Source organism: Pseudorca crassidens, chromosome 16 (genome assembly GCF_039906515.1).
Source record: "Pseudorca crassidens isolate mPseCra1 chromosome 16, mPseCra1.hap1, whole genome shotgun sequence".
NCBI classification, from domain to species: domain Eukaryota; kingdom Metazoa; phylum Chordata; class Mammalia; order Artiodactyla; family Delphinidae; genus Pseudorca; species Pseudorca crassidens.
Window position 1 is genome coordinate 32,463,023 of NC_090311.1, and position 26,633 is coordinate 32,489,655.

General features: G+C 36.2%; 1 protein-coding gene across 3 annotated transcripts in view; it reads right to left on the bottom strand.

Moving 5' to 3' along the window:
• The window catches only part of TBC1D12 (TBC1 domain family member 12), a 95,507-nt gene that overhangs the window by 20,436 nt on the left and 48,438 nt on the right, over nucleotides 1-26,633 (bottom strand). The window contains exons 3-4 of one of the 3 annotated variants that reach the window (XM_067709957.1): nucleotides 20,722-20,773; nucleotides 5,052-5,167 (exon numbers count right to left, since the gene is read on the bottom strand). Coding sequence is in view for 2 of the 3 variants with exons in the window: in XM_067709956.1 (XP_067566057.1) it covers nucleotides 12-268 (257 nt within the window). In the remaining variant the exon portion in view is untranslated. Of the gene's footprint in view, nucleotides 1-11; nucleotides 1,039-5,051; nucleotides 5,168-20,721; nucleotides 20,774-26,633 lie in introns of those variants that run through there. The other 2 variants (XM_067709955.1, XM_067709956.1) reach the window with 2 other exon arrangements.

Below are 26,633 nucleotides of genomic sequence, written 5' to 3' on the forward strand. Positions count from 1 at the left end.
ACATTTCATACATTAAGAAAGTATAAAGGGCTTCCCTGGTGGCGCAGTGGTTGAGAGTCCGCCTGCTGATGCAGGGGACACGGGTTCGTGCCCCGGTCCGGGAAGATCCCACATGCCGCGGAGAGGCTGGGTCTGTGAGCCATGGCCGCTGAGCCTGCGCGTCTGGAGCCTGTGCTCCGCAACGGGAGAGGCCACAACAGTGAGAGGCCCAAGTACCGCAAAAAAAAAAAAAAAGAAAGAAAGTATAAGGTTGAAAAGAACTCTGCATCTTAGAAAAGAATCAGAATCCAGGTTGCTAATATTTGTTATACATTTGTGTGTATATAAATTTATATATCATATATATTTGTTTATATATCATTTAAACATGTCCAATTTTAGCCAATAATCCTAGGTTATTTGTTAAACCCACTTACTATAGTTTTTTTTTTTTAGTCAACTTTTTTTTAAAAAAAATATTTATTTATTTATTTGGCTGGGTCAGGTCTTAGTTGCAGCCTGAAGGATCTATTTCCCTGACCAGGGATCGAACCCAGGCCCCCTGCATTGGGAGTGCGGAGTCTTAACCACTGGACCACCCGGGAAATCCCTAGTCAACTTTTTTGAGGTATAATTTCACACAACAAAACGGACAAACATGTTTTAAGAGTACTGTTTGTTGAGTTTTGACAAATTTATATACCTGTGCAAACAACAGACCAATCAAGATATAGAATGTTCCTATCATTCCAGAAAGTTTCTTTTTGACCCCTTTACACTTAATACTTACCTACCTCCTACCTTAAGCAATCACATATCTGATTTCTATCAATACAGATTAGTCACTTGCCTTTAAAGAATTTTGTATAGATTCTTTTGTGCCTGGCTTCTTTTGCTCAGCATACACACACACACACACACATATATATATAGTTTTACGTTTTTATTGGAGTATAATTGCTTTACAATGGTATGTTAGTTTCTGCTTTATAACAAAGCGAATCAGTTATACATATACATATATCCCCATATCTCTTCCCTCTTGCGTCTCCCTCCCTCCCACCCTCCTTATCCCACCCTTCTAGCTGGTCACAAAGCACCGAGTTGATCTCCCTGTGCTATGCAACTGCTTCCCACTAGCTATCTATTTTATATTTGGTAGTGTATATATGTCCATATATACACTCTACCACTCTCTCACTTTGTCCCAGCTTACCCTTCCCCCTCCCCGTGTCCTTAAGTCCATTCTCTAGTAGGTCTGCGTCTTTATTCCTGTCTTGCCCCTAGGTTCTTCATGACTTTTTTTTTTTTTTCAGATTCCATATATACGTGTTAGCATATGGTATTTGTTTTTCTCTTTCTAACTTACTTCACTCTGTATGACAGACTCTAGGTCCATCCACCTCAGTACAAATAACTCAATTTTGTTTCTTTTTATGGCTCAGCATATTTTTGATATTCATCCACGCTGTTCTGTGTATTAGTAATGTATTCCTTTTAATTGGTGAATAATGTTCCATTTATCTATGTGGATGGACATTTAGATTGTTTCCAGTTAGGTGCTACTATGAATAAAAACTACTATAAATATTCATTTCAAGTGTGGCTCTCTGCATTCATTTCTCTTGGTAAATACCTAAGAGCAGAATTCCTAGATCATAATGTAAGTGCAGGTATATTTTTATAACAAAACGCTTTCCACTTTACTAGAGATTTAAGATACCATTCTGAATAAAAATTTGACCATCAGTTACTTGCATACACCATACTTCGGTTTATAAACTAAATCACAGGGGCAGTGATTTAGATACATGACTATGCAAGAAGAAACACATTTGAATATTACCATATCCAAATATGTCATAATAAGGTCCAGTTTTTGGAATTAGATTTTTAAATTATTTTCAACAGGCTAGGTGGAAAAGGTATGTGACAAACTTTCAAATTATACATTCTACTTCTTCTCTTCTGGAGTTAGATTCCTCAGGTATGGTGTAGCAGGGAGGAATAAAGGTTAAGATGTCTGTTTCAGGCCATAATGGAATAAGAGAGATCAGGTTTATCCTCTTGTCTTAATTAATTAGAAAAATGAGTTAAATATATTAAACAACAGTTTTAAAGATAACTGGACAACAGGCAGCACAAGACAGTGGTCCTTATGAGAAAGGAAATAAACAAGGAAACCCTGCAAATGCCTGACCTAACAGCCTGTTTCCAGGTCTCAGTGGTAGGAGAGAGTGCCAAAACAGAGCCCACCAGTCTTGCTGAGTTGAGGAAATAGAGTTTGAAGTTGGGGAGCCCAGGACAGCCAGAATTTGCATAACAGAGTACCAGAGAGAAGGGAGCTGCAGAGGCTTTGCCTGAACACTGACCTATGCACGCGTGTAATTAATCTATGGTGGCCAGGGAAAGAAACACAAGAAATAGGCAGAACAATCTCAAAATCACACTGGACTGATCCCTCAAAGTAGAAAGACCTCCTAATAGACAGGGTATCAGATAGAGTCCTTAGGGTATTGCCTCAGTAGTAAGGATAAATTAGCCCTAAAGTAAAGGCTGTTCTGGAAGCACCCTAACAATGCTTATATCAAAAGGATCAAACCAATTCCAAATAACTTAATTGCATACCAAACCAAAAAAATATTTAAAGGAATAAAAGAAAGTCCAATATCCAACCATGTAAAAATACAATAGCTGGTATCCAATAAAAATTACAAGGGATGCAAAGAAACAGGAAAATACAAACCATAATGAGAAAAAAAATCAATCAGCAGAAATGTCAGACAACAGGATTATAAATCAAGGACGATAAAACTGCTGCTATAAATATACTCAAGAAGGTAGAAGAAAGCAGGAGCAGGATAAGAGAGACTCAAGATCCAAACCAAATGTCTACAGATGACAATTTCTAAAATGATAAATTCCAAAGATGGGACTGACAGCAAATTACATACTGCAGAAGAAAAAAATATAAGTGAACTTTAAGATATAATAATATAAGACTATACAAAATGAAATAGAGAGAAAGAATACCCCCCAAAAACACAAATGAGCTATGGGACATGGAAAAATACCAAGTAACACGTTTAATGGACATCTCAGAAGAAAGGAGGGAGGGCAGAACAAAAAACTGTTGAAGAAACGAAGGCTAAAATTTTTCCAAAATCGATGCAAAACTATAAATGCACAGACACATTAAGCTCAATGACCCCAAACAGATGGAACATGAGAAAACCATACCAAAGCAACCATAATCTAATTTATGAAAATCACATAAAGGAAAGTCTTAAAAGCATTCAGAAAGTAAAAGAATTCACTGAAGGCTGAAGAAGTCAACAAAGACATGAAAGAAAGGAAAAAGCCTTACTCTTAAAGGATTATGTAGGTGAGGGACGTCCCTGGTGGTCCAGTGGTAAAGAATCCGCCTTCCAGGAACTTCCCTGGTGGCGCAGTGGTTAAGAATCTGCCTGCCAACGCAGGGGACACGGGTTCGATCCCTGGTCTGGGAAGATCCCACAGACCGCAGAGCAACTAAGCCTGAGTGCCACAACTATTCAAGCTCCCGCGCCTAGAGCCCATACTCCGCAACAAGAGAAGCCACTGCAATGAGAAACCCGCACACCACAATGAAGAGCAGCCCCGGCTCGCCTCAACTAGAGAAACCTGGCACGCAACAACAAAGACCCGATGCAGCCAAAAAAAAAAAAAAAAAAAAAAAAAATATATATATATATATATATATATATATATATATAAAAGAATCCACCTTCCAATGCAGGGGATACAGGTTCGATCCCTGGTCAGGGAATTAAGATTCCACATGCCACAGGGCAAGTAAGCCCGTGCACCACAACTAGAGAGCCCGTGTACTGCAACTACGAAGCCCGTGCTCTCTGGAGCTTGCATACCACAATGAAGAACCTGCGTACTGCAACAAAAGATCACACGTGCCGCAACTAAGACCCGACGTAGCTAAATAAATAAATATTTTTAAAAAGAATATATTCTTAATAACAGTAAACCAACTGGTTGACAGTCAGTAGTTGCATGGCATAAAAGGCAAAAATGACAGGGCTTCCCTGGTGGCACAGTGGTTGAGAGTCCGCTGCCAATGCAGGGGACACGGGTTCGTGCCCTGGTCCGGGAAGATCCCACATGCCGCGGAGTAGCTGGGCCCGTGAGCCATGGTCGCTGAGCCTGTGCATCTGGAGCCTGTGCTCCGCAACGGGAGAGGCCACAGCAGTGAGAGGCCCGCGTACCGCAAAAAAAAAAAAAAAAAAAAAAAAAGAAAAAGGCAAAAAGGACAAATACATCATAAGTGCATATTAAATGTCAAGAAAAGAAAAATAACTGCTCTATCATGTGACGATAAGGCGGGGGGGTGTATTGGCAAAATAAGTGAAAAGGATTAAGCAGTACAAACCTTCAGTTATATAATAAATAAGCCACAACGATGTAATAAACAGCATAAGGAATATGGTCAATAATATTGCAATAACTTTATATCGGGAGGGTTGGTTACTAGATTTATTGTGATCATTTCACAATGTATGTAAATGTCAAATAATTATGTAGTAGTATGAGTAGACAAAAATATACTTATGCAGCGACTTTTCCAATTTTCAGTTTGTATTATTAAATCCGTATCGTTAAAGATATTATGCTATAATACAGAATATATACAATTCATACATTAATTTGGTAAAAAGATGAGGTAGACAAAAAAGTCACTTTTTTTTCCCCTGAAACATAATACTGTACATCAACCATGTTTCAATTAAAAAAAAAAAAAGATAAGGCAGAGGAAGGTTGAAATAGGAACAGATATAAAAAGCCAAGATTTTATGTTTCATACACTGGGTCATAGAGATTTCTAGAAAATATGCATAAAGCTTGGAGATCAACAATTTTTCCCTATTAGTGTTAGGATTCATCTCTGGGATTAAAAATAATTTTCCCTAACAAACCCATTTCTTTATCTAATTTCTTGGTATCTTTTAAATGAAATAATAATAAGAAAAATTAAAGTTTAAAATTCAAACAGTGTGTCTGATGATCACTAAAATACTTACGACGGTCGATCCTCAAGAATCAGGGCAGTGGTAGAGAGTGGCTCAAATTCAAAATTCTTTCGTCTTGAAGACTGAGGTGGTGGTTTACAGGTTCTCCCTGTTCGTGCTTCATATTCCTAGAGTAGACAAAAATATACATATGCAGCAACTAACTTTTCCAATTTGCAGTTTGCATTATTAAATCTGTATCATTAAAGATATTATGCTATAATAAGGTATACAATTCATACATTAATTTGGTAAAAAGATCAGGTAGACAAAAAAAGTCACTTTTTTCCCCCTGAAGCAATATAAACTATGAATTTACATTATATGTAAAGTATGAAAGTATGTTCAAAGAGGAGAAGATATAAATGTACTAGATTAATTAGGTAAGGTTTTAGAAAGATATTCCTGCTTACTTTCCATGATATCAGTTATCCAAGTCCAGCTTTTAATAATCTACAGCAGATAAGCCTACTTTCTAAACGTTCAGCCAAGATCAATGATGGAAATGTTGACACAAGAAATAGGTAATCCTGCTGTAATGCTCTGAAGATCTCTCTCAAGGGTGACACTGAACCTCTAATCAAACACCGGTTTTTGATTTCAACCTACTCTGAATCTAACTACTATAAATCTACCTACTTACTCTAAATTGAAACAATAATTCACCAACATATCTTATCCAAAAATATAGCCAAAGACTGTCAAATACTTCACTAAAATTAAAAGACTATTACTACAGTATTTTTCTCATTCAATTGAATTGATAATTCTCTTAAAAGAAGTGAAGTTAATTTAACATGATATGTTTTTGGTGAACACATTTAAATTTCCACATTTGAGCATATTTTTCATAGATGTTCATAAGCTTGTGCTGAAATTTATTTCTAGAAATTTGCAAAAGATCAGTAACAAGATTATGGCTTGTAATTTCCAGAACCCACATTTTCCCCTTTCTAAAAAAAAAAAAAAGTCAAGCTAGTGTGTGATCATCTCCAGATAACAAATATATTTGCCATGACATTCTCAAAGATTACTCAGTGATTTCATGAGTAGATATGTGAGCTCACTGGCTTCTAGAGAAGACATTAATTTAAATGAAGAAAATTAAATGCACTTAAAGTGGTCAAATGTTTCACTTACTAACTAGCAGCTTTCCTACCATGGCCTATAATTCTTTTATTATTATTATCTCTTCTAACTCAAAGACTGTTTCTCCCTACCGAATCTGACAGTTGCAAAATATGAACTGATGATTCCATCCCTCTTAAAAATCTGATAATCTTGTTGAAGATTCATCTTATTGATATCACATTTAAAAAGTTTATGTTGTCTTAGTCATTTTCTATAAACTTCAAGCTTACTTTATGGTTCCTGCCACTGTTTATAATGGTTTGTACTATTGTTTTATAACTGTCTTTAGTTTTACATCTCCCTTTCCATCTAATAAATCTATGCTGTTAATCTGAGAGTTCCTTTGCATGACTGCATTGGATTTTTAGAGACTTCTTTCTCAAATTATTTAGAACTGTGTATGTTCATTTTTCTTAATTCCCATTTCAAAGAACTGCATAGCCTTTCAATGTCAAAAGCCATGGGGTCACTCATTCCTTTTTCTCTTTCGAAATTTTCTTTCCTAATATCTAGGATATACATGTAATTATGATCAATGTTTCTTTTCTTCATTACAAACTCAAGTATAACAAATCCCCGTTCCTGCTAATGTTTTTCTTATTAAAAACCATAGAAGCTAAATATGTATGAGGTTTGTTATCACTTAAACAGCACTTTGTTTTCCTACAATGTGACCAGGTCTCACTGCCAGACAGAATGCGATGAATACTATCCAGTAAAGCATGTTCCATGCAAACAAATGCCAGTACATAGACAGCAAAATAAAACTTCTTTTTTTGAATTTTATTTTATTTTTATACAACAGGTTCTTATTAGTTATCTACTTTATACATATTAGTGTATATATGTCAATCCCAATCTCCCAATTCATCCCACCCCCCAAAAAACTTCTAAATCAATATATTAATAACAGCTAGCACTTACTGTTACAATGTACCATGCACTGTTTTAAACACTTAACACATTTAATCCTTGAAACAACCTTGTGAGGCACCTAACTCACAGTAGAGGAAACTGAGGCACAAAGATGTGCAGTCACTTGCCAAAGGTCATAAATTGCAGGCAGGGTAGGCTCCAGAGCTTGGCCTTTTAACGATCTATTATCTTACTATGTATTAGCAGACAGTCAAGTAACCATCTATGACAATTTAAAATAATGAGATAGATGAAATCATTCAGTGAGAGGCTGATAGGGAACTTTAAAATGGGAAGATCGAGCTAACAATACCTCAATCACTGATCCATCTAAACATTATTTTAAAAGACCAGCAGAGAGTATGTGTTTCCTGATGCAATATGAAGCACATAGCATCATTCTTGAAGTATTCTTGCCAAAAGAAGAATCAAACAAATATGATTAAGCCTATAGAACTGTACTTTCCAATATGGTAGTCAAAAGAAGTGATAACTGGGCTTCCCTGGTGGCACAGTGGTTGAGAGTCCGCCTGCCGATGCAGGGGATGCAGGTTTGTGACCCGGTCCAGGAGGATCCCACATTGCTGCAGAGCGGCTGGGCCCGTGAGCCATGGCCGCTGGGCCTGCGCGTCCGGAGCCTGTGCTCCACAGCGGGAGAGGCAACAGCAGTGGGAGGCCCGCGTACCGCAAAAAAAAAAAAAAAAAAAAAAAAAACAAGTGATAACCAAATAAGTCATATATGCTCAAGTTTACATAGAAAAATATCAAGGAATTTGAACTATAAGGGGTTTTCCTCTGGAGGCTTAGACTAGAAATGAAGTGCATTTGTCTTACTTTAAATTATTCAGTACTGTTTGACTTTTCTTGCAAGAAATAAAGTAGCTTGTTTGTAAGAGAGATCATTTTATAGTCACGGTGGATAACTCACAAAGATTTTACTGAAGAGTTGGGATCAGAACTGGGGCAAAAATGATAGGTATTAATTAGATAGACAGAAAGGATTGGAAAGAACATGCCAGGGGGAGCAAGCGAAGGCATGGATTAGGGAAACACATTAATCTCACTGAATATGAAAAAGGATGAGAAATAAAGTATAGGCTAAATTATGGGGCCTTTCACTGGCAAAAATATTTGGAATTCATGATGAACAAAATGGAGAGCCACTGAAAGTCTGAACAAAAAATGAAAAGTCTTTTATTAAAAATTAACTAAATAAGTACACGTTTAATAAGAAAGGCAAGACAAAAGTACATAAATATCATTTATTTATGTATCTACCTTACAAATGAGCTTTATACAGAATTGTCACTCAAATATTCTTCACATGAGAGAGAAAAGAAGCTGTATTCTAGTATTTTCTATCACAGATGCTTAGCATAAAAATGCTTTAAATTTCTAGAGAATAATTATTTTAAAAGCTTAAAACATGATATCAATCCATACTTATCTGAAAGTAGGATAGATTCATACATCTTCAATGACTTAAATATGTGCCAAATAACTTAAGGTGCTCTTCTAACATGATTAAAATTACAAATTATATTAGAAGTAGTAAAATATTAAATATCAGTATTTTCAAAATTTATCACAAAGTGATATCAAATACATTCAGGCAAATGTATCAGACTATAGGACTAATATTCCATATATTTAGCTAACTGTGGTCTCTGTTTGACCAAGAGGCTCACAGCACCAATCAGAGACTCCACTTCTCTACTACTCTCTCAGCTATGCCCTCCTCCATGTGTGGGCTTCATCTGGAGGTTGGCTTGCTGCTCAGAGAAATGACTGTAGCAAAGCCAGTTGTCACATCCTCATAGCATAACTTTCAAAGATCCTCTAGTTGCTCTTCCAATAATAACTCTCACAAAATACAAAGAAAGCATCCTTCCTGGAAGGTCCCAGGAAACACCCCATTCAACACGCAATCACAATGACCTGAAAAATAAGCTTTATCAATGAGTTAAAGTTAATTAGGGCCTATCCCTATAGGTGAGGAAAATCACATAATTCTTAGATGAGTCGAAGGCAATAGAGAGAGAAAATAGTGTTCAAGTTATTGATAAGTAGTTGATATACATAATAAGACTTCATTTAAAAATACAACCAAATAATATCTCATGGGAGAAATTCCTGAAGTCATTTTCACTTTAAATCCGTGTGGGTCATGTCATAAAAATCCCCTGTATATTCCTTCCATAGAAGTTTAATAAGGAAAAAAAATTGATAATTTTATAAGTTATAAAGAAACTTTACAATATTAAAAAGCAATTGGAAATATCATAGTCCAAGGAAATCAGTAAATAATGCTAGCTATAGCAAATCACTGTTTGAAAATATCACATCGATCTACCTCATTTCCTGCCAACAAAGGTCAGTTGTTGTTGTTCGGTTGGTTTATTTTTTGGCCATGTCGCGCGGCACGTGTGGTCTTAGTTTCCCAACCAGAGATTGAACCCAGGCCCTCGGCAGTGAAAGCGCATAGTACTAACCTCTGGACCGCCAGGGAATTCCAAAGGTCAGTTTTAACTGATTTATTTTCATGAGTTGTTGGGAGCTACCTACCAAAGGTTAAGAGGCATTTAGTTTTTCTTTTAACTTAGGGAACGTATTTTTATGGGATACTGTAATGAAGCCTGTTTCTTTTTTTAATTTAACTTATTCTTCATCTTCCACTCAAAATATTGTTCTATGGAATGTTTACTTTAACTCGGGTAACTAGAACAGAAGGTGAAACCAGCGCTAGGGGCAGGCTGGCAAATATCTGTAGGATAATTTATTCTAGCTACTGTAAGAAAATTTGAGTCAAACAGGCAATTAATTCTAAGTCTGATCAAAAGATGGTTGGCAATTGCTGTCATCTCCACAAGCATAAAGTAGAAAAAATTACTTACAATTCCAAGGCAAAGAAATACTGGATTCACATAAACGAAAAAGATGTTTTTCCTCAAAATAATCTCTTAGAAAAGAGAAAGCACATTTGCTTAACAACATCTCATTTTATGGGTGCTTTCTCTCTATTAATTTGAACAGCAAAGCACTATTTGGAGAAGGTGCATTACCCTGAAACTATCTCAGTCAACACTAGTTTGGAAGGTGACTTTTTTTTTATAATTTTTAAAAATAAATTTATTTTATTTATTTATTTTTGGCTGCATTGGGTCTTCGTTGCTGCACACAGGCTTTCTCTAGTTGCAGCAAGTGGGGGCTACTCTTTGTTGTGCTGCGCGGGCTTCTCACTGCTATGACTTCTTGTTGCAGAGCATGGGCTCTAGGTGCATCGGCTTCAGTAGTTGTGGCACACGGGCTCACTAGTTGTGGCTTGCGGGCTCTAGAGCACAGGCTCAGTAGTGTGGTGCACGGGCTTGGTTGCTCCGTGGCATGTGGGATCTTCCTGGACCAGGGCTCAAACCCATGTCTCCTGTATTGGCAGGCAGATTCTTAACCACTGCGCCACCAGGGAAGCCCCTGGAAGGTGATTTTTTTTTTTTAATAGGTTTTTTTGTTGTGGCTTTGTTAAATTGGAGAAGGAAAGGAAGAAAATGGACATAAAGTAACGAAGGATTCCCGGAGATATAACCATTCAGTTGCAAACTATCATAAAGAGCCTTTTAAACATTACCTTAAAGAACAATACAGGAAGAGATTAGGTTGTAGAGATCATAATTTTATACTTATAGAACAAATAAAAGAAAAAATGTAATGCATCTGGAAACCTGTGGCTTGAGACAAAATTTTAGTAACAAGATAATACACTTAAAAAGCACTATATCTCCTACAACTTTGACGTAAGTGAAGATGATGTGCTCTGGGGTTAAAGACCACAAAAGTGGTCTGAACATACCACTGAACATACTGACATCAAAGATGTATGCAAACAGATCCAAATAAAAAGACACTATTTCTTAATATATTATTATATATGTGAATTGAATATGTAATTAGAAACAAGTAAGTATTTGGTTTTCATCTACATTCCTAAAACTAATACATACGTGTTGGACAAAAAAATTCTTCAGAAAGATAGGTAGATTCCCACTTGGTGGACTGGGTAATTCATACCAACTTTCTTGCTGAAAACAACCTCTGGGATCCCAAAGGGGTAACAAACAAGGTGAGCCTATCGATCATCCCATTATTATGCATGGGGGCAGTTCTGGACATCCAGTGCAGGAAGGGAAAACTTGAAGAAAGCCTGGCTGTTAGTTGGAATGGTCAATGGGGGCCAGAATTTGTGGGCCAGAGTAGCAGAAAAGCACTCCATTGAGAAAGAGCTCCAGAAATCTGCACAGGAGTCCTCTTGAGTCTTTAGCTGAATACCAAACTGCACATGTGTAAGGCGAAACACTACAAGGCTGGGCAAAAAACAACTTCTGGGGGAAGAACTATTACTGTGGATGGTAAGCAAAACAGTTTCCAGAGCTCACCCATGGCTGAGAAGTATTCATATTCCCACCAACCAGAATGGAAAGTCTTCACTGAATACATAGGATATTCAGGAGAGACCTGGATGCTCAGACTCACCTGAAACTATGCAAGTCAGAAGACAATGGAAAAACCTTTAAATTGCTGGAAGAAAAAAAATAACAAAATAATGGGGGAAAAAGCCTGTTGATTTAGGATCCTATACCAAAAAAATATATCTATCTTTGAAAAATAAAAGCACAATAAAAATGTTTTCAGACAAACAAAACCTGAGAGAATCTGTTGTCAGTGGACCTGCTCTATATCTTAAAGGAAATCTTTCAGGCAGAAAGAATACATCATATGAAAACATGAATCTACACAAAGAAATAAAAAGCACCAAATATAGTAAATATGGAAAACATTTTAGAAAAGACATAAATAAGGGACAAAAATATAAAAGTCATTTTTAAAAGGATATCTGACTACTTAAAGCAAAAATAATACCAGTGTATTGAGGGGCTTACAGCACAAAATCAGAAGGGAGAGAAAGGCAGTATACTGTTGTAATGTTATTACATTATGCTCAAAGTGGTATAACATTATTTGAGCATAGATTGTGATAAAGATAAATATCATAAGCCCTACTGCAGCAGTTCTCAACAGTGTCCCAGAGATGGTTTCATGAGGTTTGCAAAGTCAAAACTATAGTCCTAATAGTGCTAATAGTTTGTCAATGTGTTGACATTAGCACTAATTTTGCTAAAGCAATATATATATTTTTTTGCGGTATGCGGGCCTCTCACTGTTGTGGCCTCTCCCGCTGCGGAGCACAGGCTCCGGACGCGCAGGCTCAGCGGCCATGGCTCATGGGCCCAGCCGCTCCGCGGCATGTGGGATCTTCCCGGACCGGGGCACGAACCTGTGTCCCCTGCATCGGCAGGCAGACTCTCAACCACTGCGCCACCAGGGAAGCCCCTAAAGCAATATTGAATAAAACTGTTGATGCCCTAGCACAAATCAAGGCAGAGACACCAAACTGTACTACTAATCACTGTGTTCTTCATGACATGCACTCACAGTTTAAAAAAAAAAAGGGGGGGGAGGGGGGAAGGGATGGCCAATTTCACTTTTTAAGTGAATTAATAAATACTTCATCCTTTCAGTTTTAATTCTGGGTACAGTAGTAATTGACAAACAATCCCCATAAACAAGAACTCTCTGAGATCCTTCATACACAGAATCCAAAGCAGTTGTAAAAATAAAACGTTTGAGAACTGTTGGCCAAGAGCAACCACTGAAAAACTAAAACAAAGGTATATTGAATAAGCTAACAGTGGAGATAAAATGGAGTACTAAAAAATTCATTTAATCCAAAAGAGGGCAGGAAATGAGATAAAAAGAAACAAAGACCAGATGGGACAATTTGAAAAGAAGTAGCAAGATAGTAAATTTAAAACAAGTCATACCAATAAATGACACTCCATTTAAAAAGAAGAGAGTATTAGACTGCCTACATAGACCCAAATATAAGCTACATACAAAAAAAAACACTTTAAATATGAAGATGGATAAAAAGTAAATGGATAGAAGAATAAATACCATGTAAACACTAAGTGAAAGCAAGCTTCAGTGGCTAAATTAAAGTTAGACAAAAACTTCATAATAAGAACCATTACCAGGGCAAAAAAGACATTACATTAATGGTAAAAAAGTCAATTCATTTAGAAGACATAAATACGAAGCTTCAAAACAAAAAGAGAAAAAAAAAAAGCAAAAGGAGAAATAGCCAAGTAGATTATGGTGGACACTTTATTACTCCTCTCTCAGTAATTCACAGAACAAATAGAAAATCAGCAAAAGTATACAAGACTTGAACAACACTATCATCTAACACGGCCTAATTGACATTTACACAACACTAACCCAACATCAGCAGAATATACACATTCTTTTCAAGGACACAAGGAACATTCCCTAAGACAAGCTATATCTAGAACATAAAATAAGTCTCAATATATTGAAAAAGACTAAAATTTCATAATGTATACTGTATGAGCATAATGGACTTAAATTAGAAATTATTTACAGAAACATCTAGGAAAATTCTAAAATATTTGAAAATTAAAACAACACACTTCCAAAGAATCATGACAAAAGAAATAAGAGAGAAAGTATTTTGAATCAAATGAAAATGAAAATTCTGAAACTTGTAAAATGCAGCTAAAGCATAGAGGGAAATGTATAGCTTAATCCACATATTAAAAAGATAAAAGGTCTAAAATCAATGATCCACCTTAAAAAACTAGAAAAAACAAATTTGAACCAAGAGGAAAGTAAATAATAAAGACCAAAAATAAATGAGATAGAAACAGAGAAAGAGGTAAAAATCAGTGAAACAAAAGAGGTATACGTTTTTTTTTTTTTTTTTTGTGGTATGCAGGCCTCTCACTGTTGTGGCCTCTCCCGTTGCGGAGCACAGGCTCTGGACGCGCAGGCCCAGCCGCTCCATGGCATGTGGGATCTTCCCGGACTGGGGCACGAACCCGTGTCCCCTGCATCGGCAGGCGGACTCTCAACCACTGAGCCACCAGGGAAGCCCGAGTATATGCTTTTTTTTTTTTTTTGCGGTACGCGGGCCTCTCACTGTTGTGGCCTCTCCCGTTGCGGAGCACAGGCTCCGGACGCGCAGGCTCAGTGGCCATGGCTCACGGGCCCAGCCGCTCCACAGCATGTGGGATCTTCCCGGACCGGGGCACAAACCCATGTCCCCTGCATCAGCAGGCGGACTCTCAACTACTGCGCCACCAGGGAAGCCCCCCGAGGTATACGTTTTTAAAGATCAGTAAAACTGATAACTTCTGGCAAAACTGATCAAGAAAAAAAGAAGATACCATTTCTAAAATCAGGAATGTATTGAGAGACAATCTGTATCCATATCACATCACCAGTAGACATTAAAAGGATAAAAACAGAATATTATTAACAATTTTTTCCCAATAAATCCAACAACAGAGGTGAAATGTAAAAATCTCTTAAAAGATGTAAGTTAACCAAGTCTGACTCAAGAAAAAATAGAAAGAAAATAAACTCAAAATGGGTTAAAGACCTAAATGTAAGGCCAGACACTATAAAACTCTTGGAGGAAAACATAGGCAGAACACTCTATAACATAAATCACAGCAAGATCCTTTTTGACCCACCTCCTAGAGATATGGAAATAAAAACAAAAATAAACAAATGGGACCTAATGAAACTTAAAAGCTTTTGCACAGGAAGGAAAAGGAAACCATAAACAAGACAAAAAGACTACCCTCAGAATGGGAGAAAATATTTGCAAACGAAGCAACTGACAAAGGATTAATCTCCAAAATATACAAGCAGCCCATGCAGTTCAATATCAAAAAAACAAACAACCCAATCCAAAAATGGGCAGAAGCCCTAAATAGACATTTCTCCAAAGACATACAGATGGTCAACAAACACATGAAAAGATGCTCAACATCACTAAACATTAGAGAAATGCAAATCAAAACCACAATGAGGTATCACCTCACACGGGTCAGAATGGCCATCATCAACAAATCTAGAAACAATAAATGCTGGAGAGGGTGTAGAGAAAAGGGAACCCTCCTGCACTGTTGGTGGGAATGTAAATTGACAGCCATTATGGAGGTTCCTTAAAAAACTAAAAATAGAACTACCATATGACCAAGCAATCGCACTCCTGGGCATATACCCTAAGAAAACCATAATTCAAAAAGATACATGTACCACAATGTTCATTGTAGCACAGTTTACAATAGCCAGGATATGGAAACAACCTAAATGTCCATCGACAGATGAATGGATAAAGAAGATGTGGCACATATACAATAGAATATTACTCAGCCATAAAAAGGAACAAAATTGAGTTACTTGTAGTGAGGTGGATGGACCTAGAGTCTGTCATACAGAGTGAAGTAAATCAGAAAGAGAAAAACAAATACCGTATGCTAACGCAGATATATGGAATCTAAAAAAAACAGTACGGATGAACCTAGTGGCAGGGCAGGAATAAAGACGCAGATGTAGAGAACAGACTTGAGGATGCAGGGGGGGAATGGGAAGCTGGGACGAAGTGAGAGAGCAGCATTGACATATATACACTACCAAATGTGAAATGGATGGCTAGTGGGCAGATCTACTCGACACTTTGTGATGACCTAGAGGGCTGGGATAGGGAGGGTGGGAAGGAGGCTCAAGAGGGCCTCCTCAGCTGTATACATACAGCTGATTCACTTTGTTCTATAGCAGAAACTAACACAACATTGTAAAGTAATTATACTCCAATCAAGATGTGGGGAAAAAAAGAAAAAATAGAAAATGTCATACCCCTATATCAATAAAAATATTAAATTTATAATTAAAAAGCTATTCAACAATAACAACAAAAGCCCCTGCATACTCGGTTTTTTAAAAATATTTATTTATTTGGCTACACCAGGTCTTAGTTGTGGCAGGCAGGAGCTTCGTTGTAGCATGCAGTATCTTTTTTTTTTTAGGTGCAGCACGCGGGATCTTCAGGATTTTCATTGCAGCATGCGGGATCTACTTCCCTGATCAGGGATCGAAATTGGGCCCCCTGCATTAGGAGCGTGGAGTCTTAACCACTGGATCACCAGGGAAGTCTCCCCTGCATACCTGGTTTATGTCAGTAATTCTCAATTGGCGTAGACTTTGGCCCCAGGGAATATGTGGCAACATCTAGAGACATTTTTGGTTGCCACAACTGTGAGGGGATGCTACTGGCATCTACTGGGCAGAGGCCAGGGATGCTGCTAAATCCTTCACTGCACAGGAAAGGCCCCCAAGAACAAAAATTACAAGACCTAAAATATCAATAGCACTGAGGTTGAGAAATCTTGGCTTAGATAATTTCACTGTCAAGTTTCATCAAACATTTAAGGAAGAAAAAATACTAACTCTACACAAATTCTTTAAAATGGAGACGAAGAAAAAAACTCTCAATTCATTCAATGATTTCAGCATTATCCCAATACCAAAATCAGACAAAGATATTAAAAGAAAATTACAGGCCATTATCTCAAATGAAAATGGAAGCAAAAATCCTTAACAAAGTATTAGCATTTCAACTTCTGTTTTCTGCTCCAGCACGTAAGAAGCTTAAAAGCTGCCAACCCACTCCAATAAGTAAAAAGCTGAACAAACTAAAAAAATCAACAACTCTTCTTAGATTCCTCAGAGAAATGAGGTCACAGGGCAAACTGCTGCTCCAAAATTAGAGAAATAGGTGGATATAGAGAATCACAACTTACCAGAGCAGAAACCTATGAAGAAACCTCTGTGGGAATCAATGCCAGGGTAGGAAAACCTGAACTGTAACTGACAAATTGCTAGAGGCTCAATGTCGACAGGTCTGAGCGCTAAGACTCCAAGAGATCCCAGACCCACATACTTTTTGCAAGTTTTACCTCCAGGAACTCTATCAGGTACTCACAGTGTATGTCAGAGAAAAATCTCCTTGTGCTTCCAGCAGTAGGAGGGGAAAAGGAACTTTTTTAAAAAAAGATTTAATTTTATTTATTTTTGGCTGCGTTGGGTCTTCATTGCTGCGTGTGGGCTTTCTCTAGTTGCAGCAAGCAACTAGAGAGAAAATGGAGTAGAAACATATTTGAAGGAATGATAACCAGGAATTTCTATACATTAATGTCAACACCAAACCACAGATCATGAAGTTCAGAACACAAAATTTGGCAGGAAACATGCCCAAATAACTATATGTAGGCATAACATATTTAAACTGCAGAAAATCAAAGATTGAAAAAAAAATCTTGAAAGAAGCCAGAGGTGAAAAAAATTCCCTCCCTATACAAAAGCAAAGATAACAATTACATTCAACTTCTCAGAAACCATACAAGCAAGGAGAGAGTACAGAGAAATATTTAAAGTGTTGAAAGAAAAAATGCAAAACCCTCAAATTCTGTACCCTATGAAATTATCCTTCAAAAAAAAAGAAGAAAAAAAGACTTTTCTAAACAAACAAAAAATTGAGAGAATTTGTTGCCAACAGATCTGCCTTGCAAGATCTATTAAAAGAAGCTCTTCAGAGAGAGGGAAAATGACACGTCAGAAACTTTTACCTACATCTAGAAAGAAAGAGCATCAGAAAGAAATACATGAAGGTAAAATAAAAATTTTATTTTTATTATTCTTAACTGATCCAACAGATAACAGTTTGTTCAAAATAATAATGATATATTCAGTTACATGTGTGTGTGTGTGTGTGTGTGTGTGTGTGAGAGCATGCTCATGTATAAGTGAAATGAATGACAGCAAAGACACAAGGGATGGAAGGAAGGAATTAGGAATATTTTGTTATTATAAAGTACTTACACTACACATGAAGTGGTAAATGTTATTTTAAAGTGGGCTTAGATTAGCTGTAAATGCATATTACAAACTCTAGGATGGAGGGAGGAAGGGAAAGGAGAGAGGGAGAGGGAAAGCAGACACAAACTACAAATATCATAAATGAAAGAGGGGACCTCACTACAGATCTGATGTACGTTAAAGTAATATTATGAACAATCAGATGCCCATAAATTTGATAACTTAGAGGAAATGGATAAATTCCTTAAAGACACAATCTGTTAAAACTCAGAGAAGAAAGAGACAATCTGAACAGTCCTGTTATCTATTTAAAAAATTGAATCAACAATTATACCCCCAATAAAGCTGGAAAAAATGAAAGGAAGAAGGGAGAAAGGGAGGGAGAGAAGGAGGGAAGGAAGAAGGGAAAGAAGGAAGGAGGAAAGGAATTGTGTTGATGATTAATTACCTTCCAAAAGAGAAAGCAGTTTGGCTCAGATGGCTTCACCAGCAAATTTTAAGAAACATTTAAGGAAGAAATTATACCAATTCCCTATGATCTCTTCCAGAAGACAGAAGCAGAGGAATACTTCCTAATTTAATCAATGAAGCCAGCATTACCCTAATATTAAAACAGGCAAAGACATTAAAAGAAAACTACAGAACAATACCTCTCAGAAACATAGCTGCTAACATCCTCAATGAAATATTTGCAAATCGAATGGATTATAAACCATGAACAAGTGGGATTTATCCCATGTCTGCAAGGCTGGCTCAACATCTGACAATTAATTAATGTAATCCATCACATCAATAAGCTAAGAAAGAAAAATCACAAGACCATATCAATACAGAAAAAGCATTTGACAAAATTCAACTCATTCATGACAAAAACCCTCATTAAAGAAGGAATATAGGGGTACTTCTCAACTTGATAAAGAACATCTACAAAAAATCTATAGCTAATATTATATCTAATGGTGAGAAACTCTAAGTTTTCTAAGATCAGGAACAAGGCAAGGATGTCCCCTCCCACCACTGCTTGTCAACATTGTATGGGAAGTCCTAGCTAATGCAACAAGACAAGGAAACACAAGGTATACTGATTGGAAAAGAAAACAATAAAACTGTTTTTGTTTTCAGATGCCATGGCTTGTCTGTGTAGAAAATCTGAAAGAACAGTCAAAAAAACTCCTGTAACTAATAAGCAATTACAGCAACGTTGCAGGATATTAGGAAAGTCAATTGCTTTCCTATATACCAGCTATAAAGAATGGAATTTGAAATTTAAAACACATTAATATTTCCATTAGCATCCCCCAAAATGAAATACTTAGATACAAATCTGACAAAATATATACAATATCTACATGAGGAAAATTACAAAACTCAGATAAAAGATACCAAAGAAGAACTAACTAAAGGAAGAGACAGTCCATGTTCATGGATAGGAAGAGTCAGTATTATCAAGATGTCAGTTCTTCCAAACTTGATCTACAAATTTAACACAATCCCAATCAAAATCCCAGCAAGTAACTTTGTGGATATTGACAAAGTGATCCTAAAGTTTATATGTAGAGGCAAAAGACCCAGAATAGCAAACTCAGTATTGAAGAAGAAGAATAAAGTTGGAGGACTGACACTACCCGACTTCAAGACTTACTGTAAAGCTACAGTAATCAATACAGGGCAGTGTTGACAAAATACTAGACAAAGAAGTCAATGGAACAGAACAGACAGCCCAGAAACAGTTCCACATAAACACAGTTAACTGATCTTTGACAAAGGAGCAGAGGCAATAAAATGGAGCAAAGGTAGTCTTTTCAACAAATGGCGTGGAGCAAGTGGACATCCACATGCAAAAAAATGGATCTAGACATAGAACTTACACTCTTCACAGATATTAACTCAAAATGGATTATAGACCTAAATGTAAAACAAAAAAACTATAAAACTATAGAAGACAGGAGAAAACCTAGATTACTTTTGGTATGGTGATGACTTTATTTAGATACAACACCAAAGGCACAATCCATGAAAGAAATAATTGAGAAGCAGGGCTTGATAAAAATTAAAAACCTCTACTCTGTGAAAGACACTGTCAAGAGAATGAGAAGACCAGATATGGACTGGGAGGAAATACTTGCAAAAGATACATCTGATAAAGGACTGTTATACTAAATATACAAAGAACTCTTAAAACTCTATTGAGTTCTGTTTTTATTATTATAAGAAAATGAACGATCCAATTAAAAATGGCAAAAGGTCAGAAAAGACACCTCAGTAAATAACATACACAGATGACAAGTAAACATATGAAAATATGTTCTAATTCATGTTCATTCAGAATTGCAAATTAAAACAATCAGATATGACTACACACCTACTAAAATGGTCAAAATTCAAAACACTGACAGCACCAAATACTGGTGAAGATATGGAACAACAGGAATGCTCATTCATCGCTGGTGGGAATGCAAAATGGTACAGTCACTTTGGAAGACAGTTTGGCTGTTTCTTACAAAATTAAAATACCATATGATTCAGCAACCAGCCTCCTTGGTATTTACCCAAAAGAAATGAAAACTTACACCCACAAAAATACTTACACACAGATGTTTATAGGAGCTTTATTCACTGTTGATAAAACTTGGAAGTAACCAAGATGTACTTCAAATTGTTTTCTACATATGATGTTTCAAATATACATCCAGCACCCAAGCAAAGGTAACCAGGCACACACAGAGATAAAATAGCATCTGCTAACAAAAACTAGCAGAATCAATATTCAATATAAACAGACCTATAGAATTTCCAGACATTGGAATTATCAGACACAGGCTATAAAAACTATACTTACTATGTTTAAGGAGATAAAGGCCAAGCTTGAAATTTCAGCAGGGAACTGTAAACTGCAAAAAGTGATATAGCAGATTTGAAAAAGAAACAACCAGAAACACAAGAATTGAAAAACACAAAACTGACATTAAGAACTCAAGGTAAAGAGCTGAGGGATCTGTATTTTTAACACATTCCCTACATAATCCACTATGTTTGAGAACCAGAATCATAGACTACTACAATAAATCTTAATGTCCTTGTTTGCAAACCCACTCTTTTCTAATTTAACTTCTACAATGCCTCCAGAATTTTTCCAGTATATGAATTTGATGCCTCAGTGCCTTATTTAAAAGTATTTTGGTTAAAACCCAACTTTCTAACCTTGTGGTTAAGGACCTTCACCATCTACCCTACTTCCCTGAAATACTGACCTAAAATTGAGCTAAACAAGTCTGGTGCATTCCTGCTTGTTCATTCAATTTTCTCTATCTGGAATGTCTTTCCCCATCTTGTCTACCTGGTGAACTCCTACTAGTATACTTCATAACACAGAAACTGCATGTCATCCTGAGCAGAATTAATCACTCTTTCATCTCTACTCTCATACTTTGGTTCACAACTGTATTACAGCACTCACTACACTATATTAAAACCATATATGAACCTTCCCCCTCCTTCCTACAGTTATGCTAGAATAACTGAAAGGCTAGGACTTATATTTATCTATTTCCCAAGAACCTGAACCATGCTTATGGTATTATACACAGTCAATGTATGTTGCATAAATTACACATTCATTGAAATGAAAGCCAGACAATCTTCGAGAAGAATCTAGGATCAATTAAAGAATTTTGTCCTTCAAGTTCTACTAGAGAAAAGGTTTAGAGCTTGCTAACACGAGGTCACAGAGTAAGTTGGTCACAGAATGGTATCCTACCACATTCTGATGGCTTGGGCTCTGTATCTAAAGGGATTCACCAGAAAGAAGGTGTACTAGGACAGAATATGAGAAAAGATCAGTCTATCGGTTCAAACGGAGGGTGGCAGGAGTCTTTGAACAGCTTCTTGAAGTAAAATATGGAGTCTTGGGAGAAGAAAGAATAGAATAGGAGCTTCTCTTTTAAAGACAATGTAAAAGCCAAAATAGCCTGATGTGTATACAGAGTGACTCAACTTTTGAGTTTCGGTGGACAGTGAGAACACTCTTCCTAAAGGGGTTAGTGCTTTATTCTTTTTGTTTTCTTTACCTAATTTAACCTTCTTTCTTAAGGCTCACACTTCTCCCCTCTCCCCGAAGCACAGGCCCAGAGCTGTTATAAAGTCCTCTCTCAATCTCCAGACCACACAAATTAATATTTATGAAATAAATTTATTCATACATAGGAAAGACATAATTTATCATTAACTATAAATAAGGAACACACATGCGGCTAGAAAGGTAATTATTCACTACCTTTTCAAGGTGACAACACCTTAGGTAAATAAAGGTGAAAAAACATGCAAGTGTGTTAACAGTTTTAAGGACTTATCAAAAACAAATTCTGAACATAGTCCAGCCCCTCCACAATTTAACAATGAAGGAAGTAGCTCATTTATTGCAGTGCTCACTCAAATTTTACACCAAAGGTATCCATATTTAAGCATAACTAAAACCAACAAACTGTTTTCAAGTATCCTAATGCTACATACACCAATAAAGTTAGTAACCAGAAAATTAAGCTCTACACTTGCAAAGTGTTATATATTTACTGCTCACAAAGCACGTGTATTCTAGTCCTTTCCACAGCGCTATTGTTCCTGAAGTTAACAATTCAAAATCAAAGGCTTAATTGAGCAGTGTGACCTATCCTACTTCTGGACAATTTGAAATACTCAGATTAAGAAATCAGTTAGTGCCTTAAAACTTTTTTCCTTGCCTGCCAAAAGATATCTGAAAGTGATTCAACCACGCAACTAAAACATCACTCAGAAAGACGAGTGATGAAAAACATGAAATATCATCTAAGTACTCCAATCTAATTTCCTCATAATGAAAAAGATGCCAATATAAAAACAGTGCCAAACAAAAAAATCACTTTCTACTGAAAGACTGTCAGTTTGACATAAATAGAGTATACTCAATCTAGTATGCAATCATGTTACAATTATACATAACATGGTGCATTTGAAATAATTCTCACTTGCAGTTTGGAGGTCATAAGACAAACTATGTAGCTGTATTCCAACTTCAGCCTATTAATTTAGAAAAACCAAAAACTTAGGTCAATTGAACTACCATATAACTGAAATACTATTTATAATTAATAGATGCAACTTTTAACATGGCTCACCAACTGGTTCAAATGGCCACAAGCAGGAATTTCACACCTGCAAGAGAACACATGTGATAATCCTCATAAAATAATATTATGAATATTCATGTGATTTGGGAATTTACTGTCAAGTTAAATGCCAAACTTGAGTCGGTCTGACTTTGTTATTACCCTAAAATGATGTTTATGTTTCTTTACTGTTAACATGGAAAGCACTAAAACTGATCAGACCTTTAATAAAATTTACAAGAATAAAACTTTAAAAAATATTTAACCTACAAGTATCTTTCACTTTTGGACTTCATATATCTCTGAAAAATCTATAGGTACAAAACACATAAAGTAAGGCAAAAAAAATTTATATATAGTAATATTTTGTTCGTGAAAAAAATAACACCATATATGTAAAAATATACACACGTGAAAATAATTGTGTTTTCCATACAAAAATTGAATTTTAAGGCCTAAAAATATGAAGGCAAAGTAAAATGAGACATATCGCCCTATAATGTTTTATATTTTATAGAGAACATAATCGTGTTATTTGTGCAATTAACAATAGAGGAAAAAGATGGTAAGTCAAACACTACTTTATTCTATAGTTTGGTTTATAATCTTATAGGTGTCTCTCTACTAGAAAAAAATTCTGGCTCCCAAACATATACTCATCCTTAAGAATATGGCAACTCCTTTCTGAATATTTGCTTAATAAAATAATTATCCTATAAAATACTACTACTACTCTAATATTCTAACAAATTTTACTGTTTTGTCATTCAATAAGCAAGTGAGGCATCTTTAGGAAGGTCAAAGGAATCTATTTTTTCCTTAGTACTTCTAGCACTGCCTTACTGTTTCAGGCAGTTTTACACTGGAATACTAGCTATCTTCATTTTCTATAGCCTTAAGAGCTTAAGACCTTATCCTAAAACATGACAGATGTGTCTTAACACTCTTCACGGCTTTACTCTTAACATCATTTTAAATTTCTCATTCCAAACATATAACACACATTTGAAAGGGGTAGATAGATGGTCAAGGATCTCAAATGTAGTTTTATATTGATAATATTTTACAGAGTTTAGAAATCAGGGCTGTAAAAAAATGTTTTCAAGTGGGAACAGAGACAGAAAGTTATAACTTTACCATTACCAATAAAAGAAAATCATGCCCACTTTTTTTTTTTTGCGGTACGCGGGCCTCTCACTGTTGTAGCCTCTCCCTTTGCGGAGCTCAGGCTCCGGACGCGCAGGCTCAGCGGCCATGGCTCACGGACCCAGCCGCTCCGCGGCATGTGGGATCTTCCCAGACTGGGGCACGAACCTGTGTCCCCTGCATCGGCAGGCGGACTCTCAACCACTGCACCACCAGGGAAGCCCAATCATGCCCACTTTTAAAATGACAATTGCAGTGAAGAGAACAGCAAAGTGAGACAAATGTGGAGTAGAGGACACAAACAGTAGGGAAAGAGAAAGCAGAAAAGGAGAGGCAGAAACATATTCCATCACATGGTGAAAGAGATACATATTTTTGAACGTGGAAAACGGTCAGAGGAATAAGGACTTCGCTATCCATCACAGCCCCCCCAAAACAAACAGAACCATGAAAAAGGCACCAAAATACACATTAGCACCTACACACAAATGGAAAACTCAAAAATTAAAAGAAGCAGCTGGGAGAAATCATCATGTGTAAAAGGCCAGAAAAGGGACAGAGGATAGAAACTGCATTTCAACTCACTCCTTCTTCCCATATGAAAATAAGAGTTGTTTTTTCCTGACCACTAATCAAATTTTCAAACAACATATATATAAAAAGGAGAGAGGAGGTGAGGCCTTGGCTTTCCAAAATGAAAACAGCACATTAAAGGCACAGACATATTGGTCAACAGATAATTATCCACTAGTAACTTATTTAGAGATCTATGGTAAGAAAACATCACAGAATATTAGTTTACATAAAGATATTAAAGTATATGCACAAGCATATTTCAGGTAAACTATCATAAAGTCAAGAATACAAACCTTCAATAGCAAGACCACTGTTTTTGCCTCTAGAGGGCAAACTTGGTCTTCTGAAAGACTTCACGAAAAAAGAGTTAATGTCCAGATAGCAAAGATTCCCAAACTTTCTTGGATTAACAGTAACCTTAGTGTCTCAGTAATTTTTTCTTGGTGCCCCCTAAACCAACAGAAATCCTTAAACATTCTGTTTAATAAGTATTTATGTCCAATAATTAAGTAAAGATTTATGTCCTAGCACTTAGTAACCACTTGAAAAAATAGTACACATAAATTAAAAGAAAAACATTTTATTGCATTCTTAAATAACCACAATTAATTACTAATTGGGCATGTGTGCCTTTTGTGCACTGTACAATTTCACAAACCTTGAAATCAGCTTGGACACCATCACCTTCATTTCCTGTTCCACACTGATTTTTGCACAGTATCTGATTTTTATCATAGCAAACTAGGAAAAACCAGATTCACAAGAATACGATGCCACAGAAAATAATACATTGCCATTTAATGTTGAAATTGTGTACTACCTCAAGCTATCAGTCTGCACCATATCCAGCAGATGTGTAGCATCACTGAGTTTGCCATGGTTCCCCCCTGCGTTAGCTGCAGCACATGGGGTGCCCTAGGCACACAGCTTGGGAATCACAGCACTACAGTTTTAAGTCTCAGCAACATATAAACTGGTCACTATTTTAATTACTTGTAAATAAAATTAACTATAACAAATGCTTTTAAAGATCTAAAAATTATGTTCTCATTTACTTGGGAAACCTGTTTTTCTTTTGAGCAATAAAAAGAACACTAGTAAATACTTAAAGGAAGGTATTTTTTCCAGTTTGAATGATGATTATTGCTTTAATGTGATTATTTTTATAAATGCTGGATGTGCTAAATTTGATAAATTACAACTGGAAGGAGAGAAATAGGAAATTTATTATAATATCTCCTGAGAAACAGCTTCTCTAAAATTAAAAATGCTACAAATTGATACAGTCTCACTGCATTCCAGTCTCACTTATCTCCTAGTACTGAGAAGCACAAGCTCAGGAGTCAAACAAGATCTGAAATTCTTAAGAACTCAAGAATATGGATATTAAAACAGATAACAGAAGAAATGGCTCCTAAATTACTAGAAACAGACTATACACCCGCCCTCTCACAAAGTCCTTGGTTAAGACAGAAAACCAGAAAAGTGACCAAGGAAAGAGTTCGACCTCAAAATCTACTCGGTTTTCACTTTATGCTGCTTAATCAGTTCACAACTACCCATTATCCATAAAATCTGTGCCGCTGGCAAATGCTACCATGTTCGGCTAGAAGTCAAAGTCTGTGGTGACAATGGTTTGCTAAGGAAAAAAAAAAGCCATCCAAGGAATAACTAGGAAACAAAATCAATGTTCTATGACTGTAAAGAATTTTCACAACCATAAAAGATAACTGAAAATATGTCATGCTTTAAAAAAAAGTTAAAGTTACTACAAATATCTATAGTCCCAAAATTTTACATGTTAAAAAGAAAAAGGAATGAAAATAGAATATGGTTAATTATCTAGAAAAGAATATCTGAAAAGCAAGACAAACCACATGGCTACATT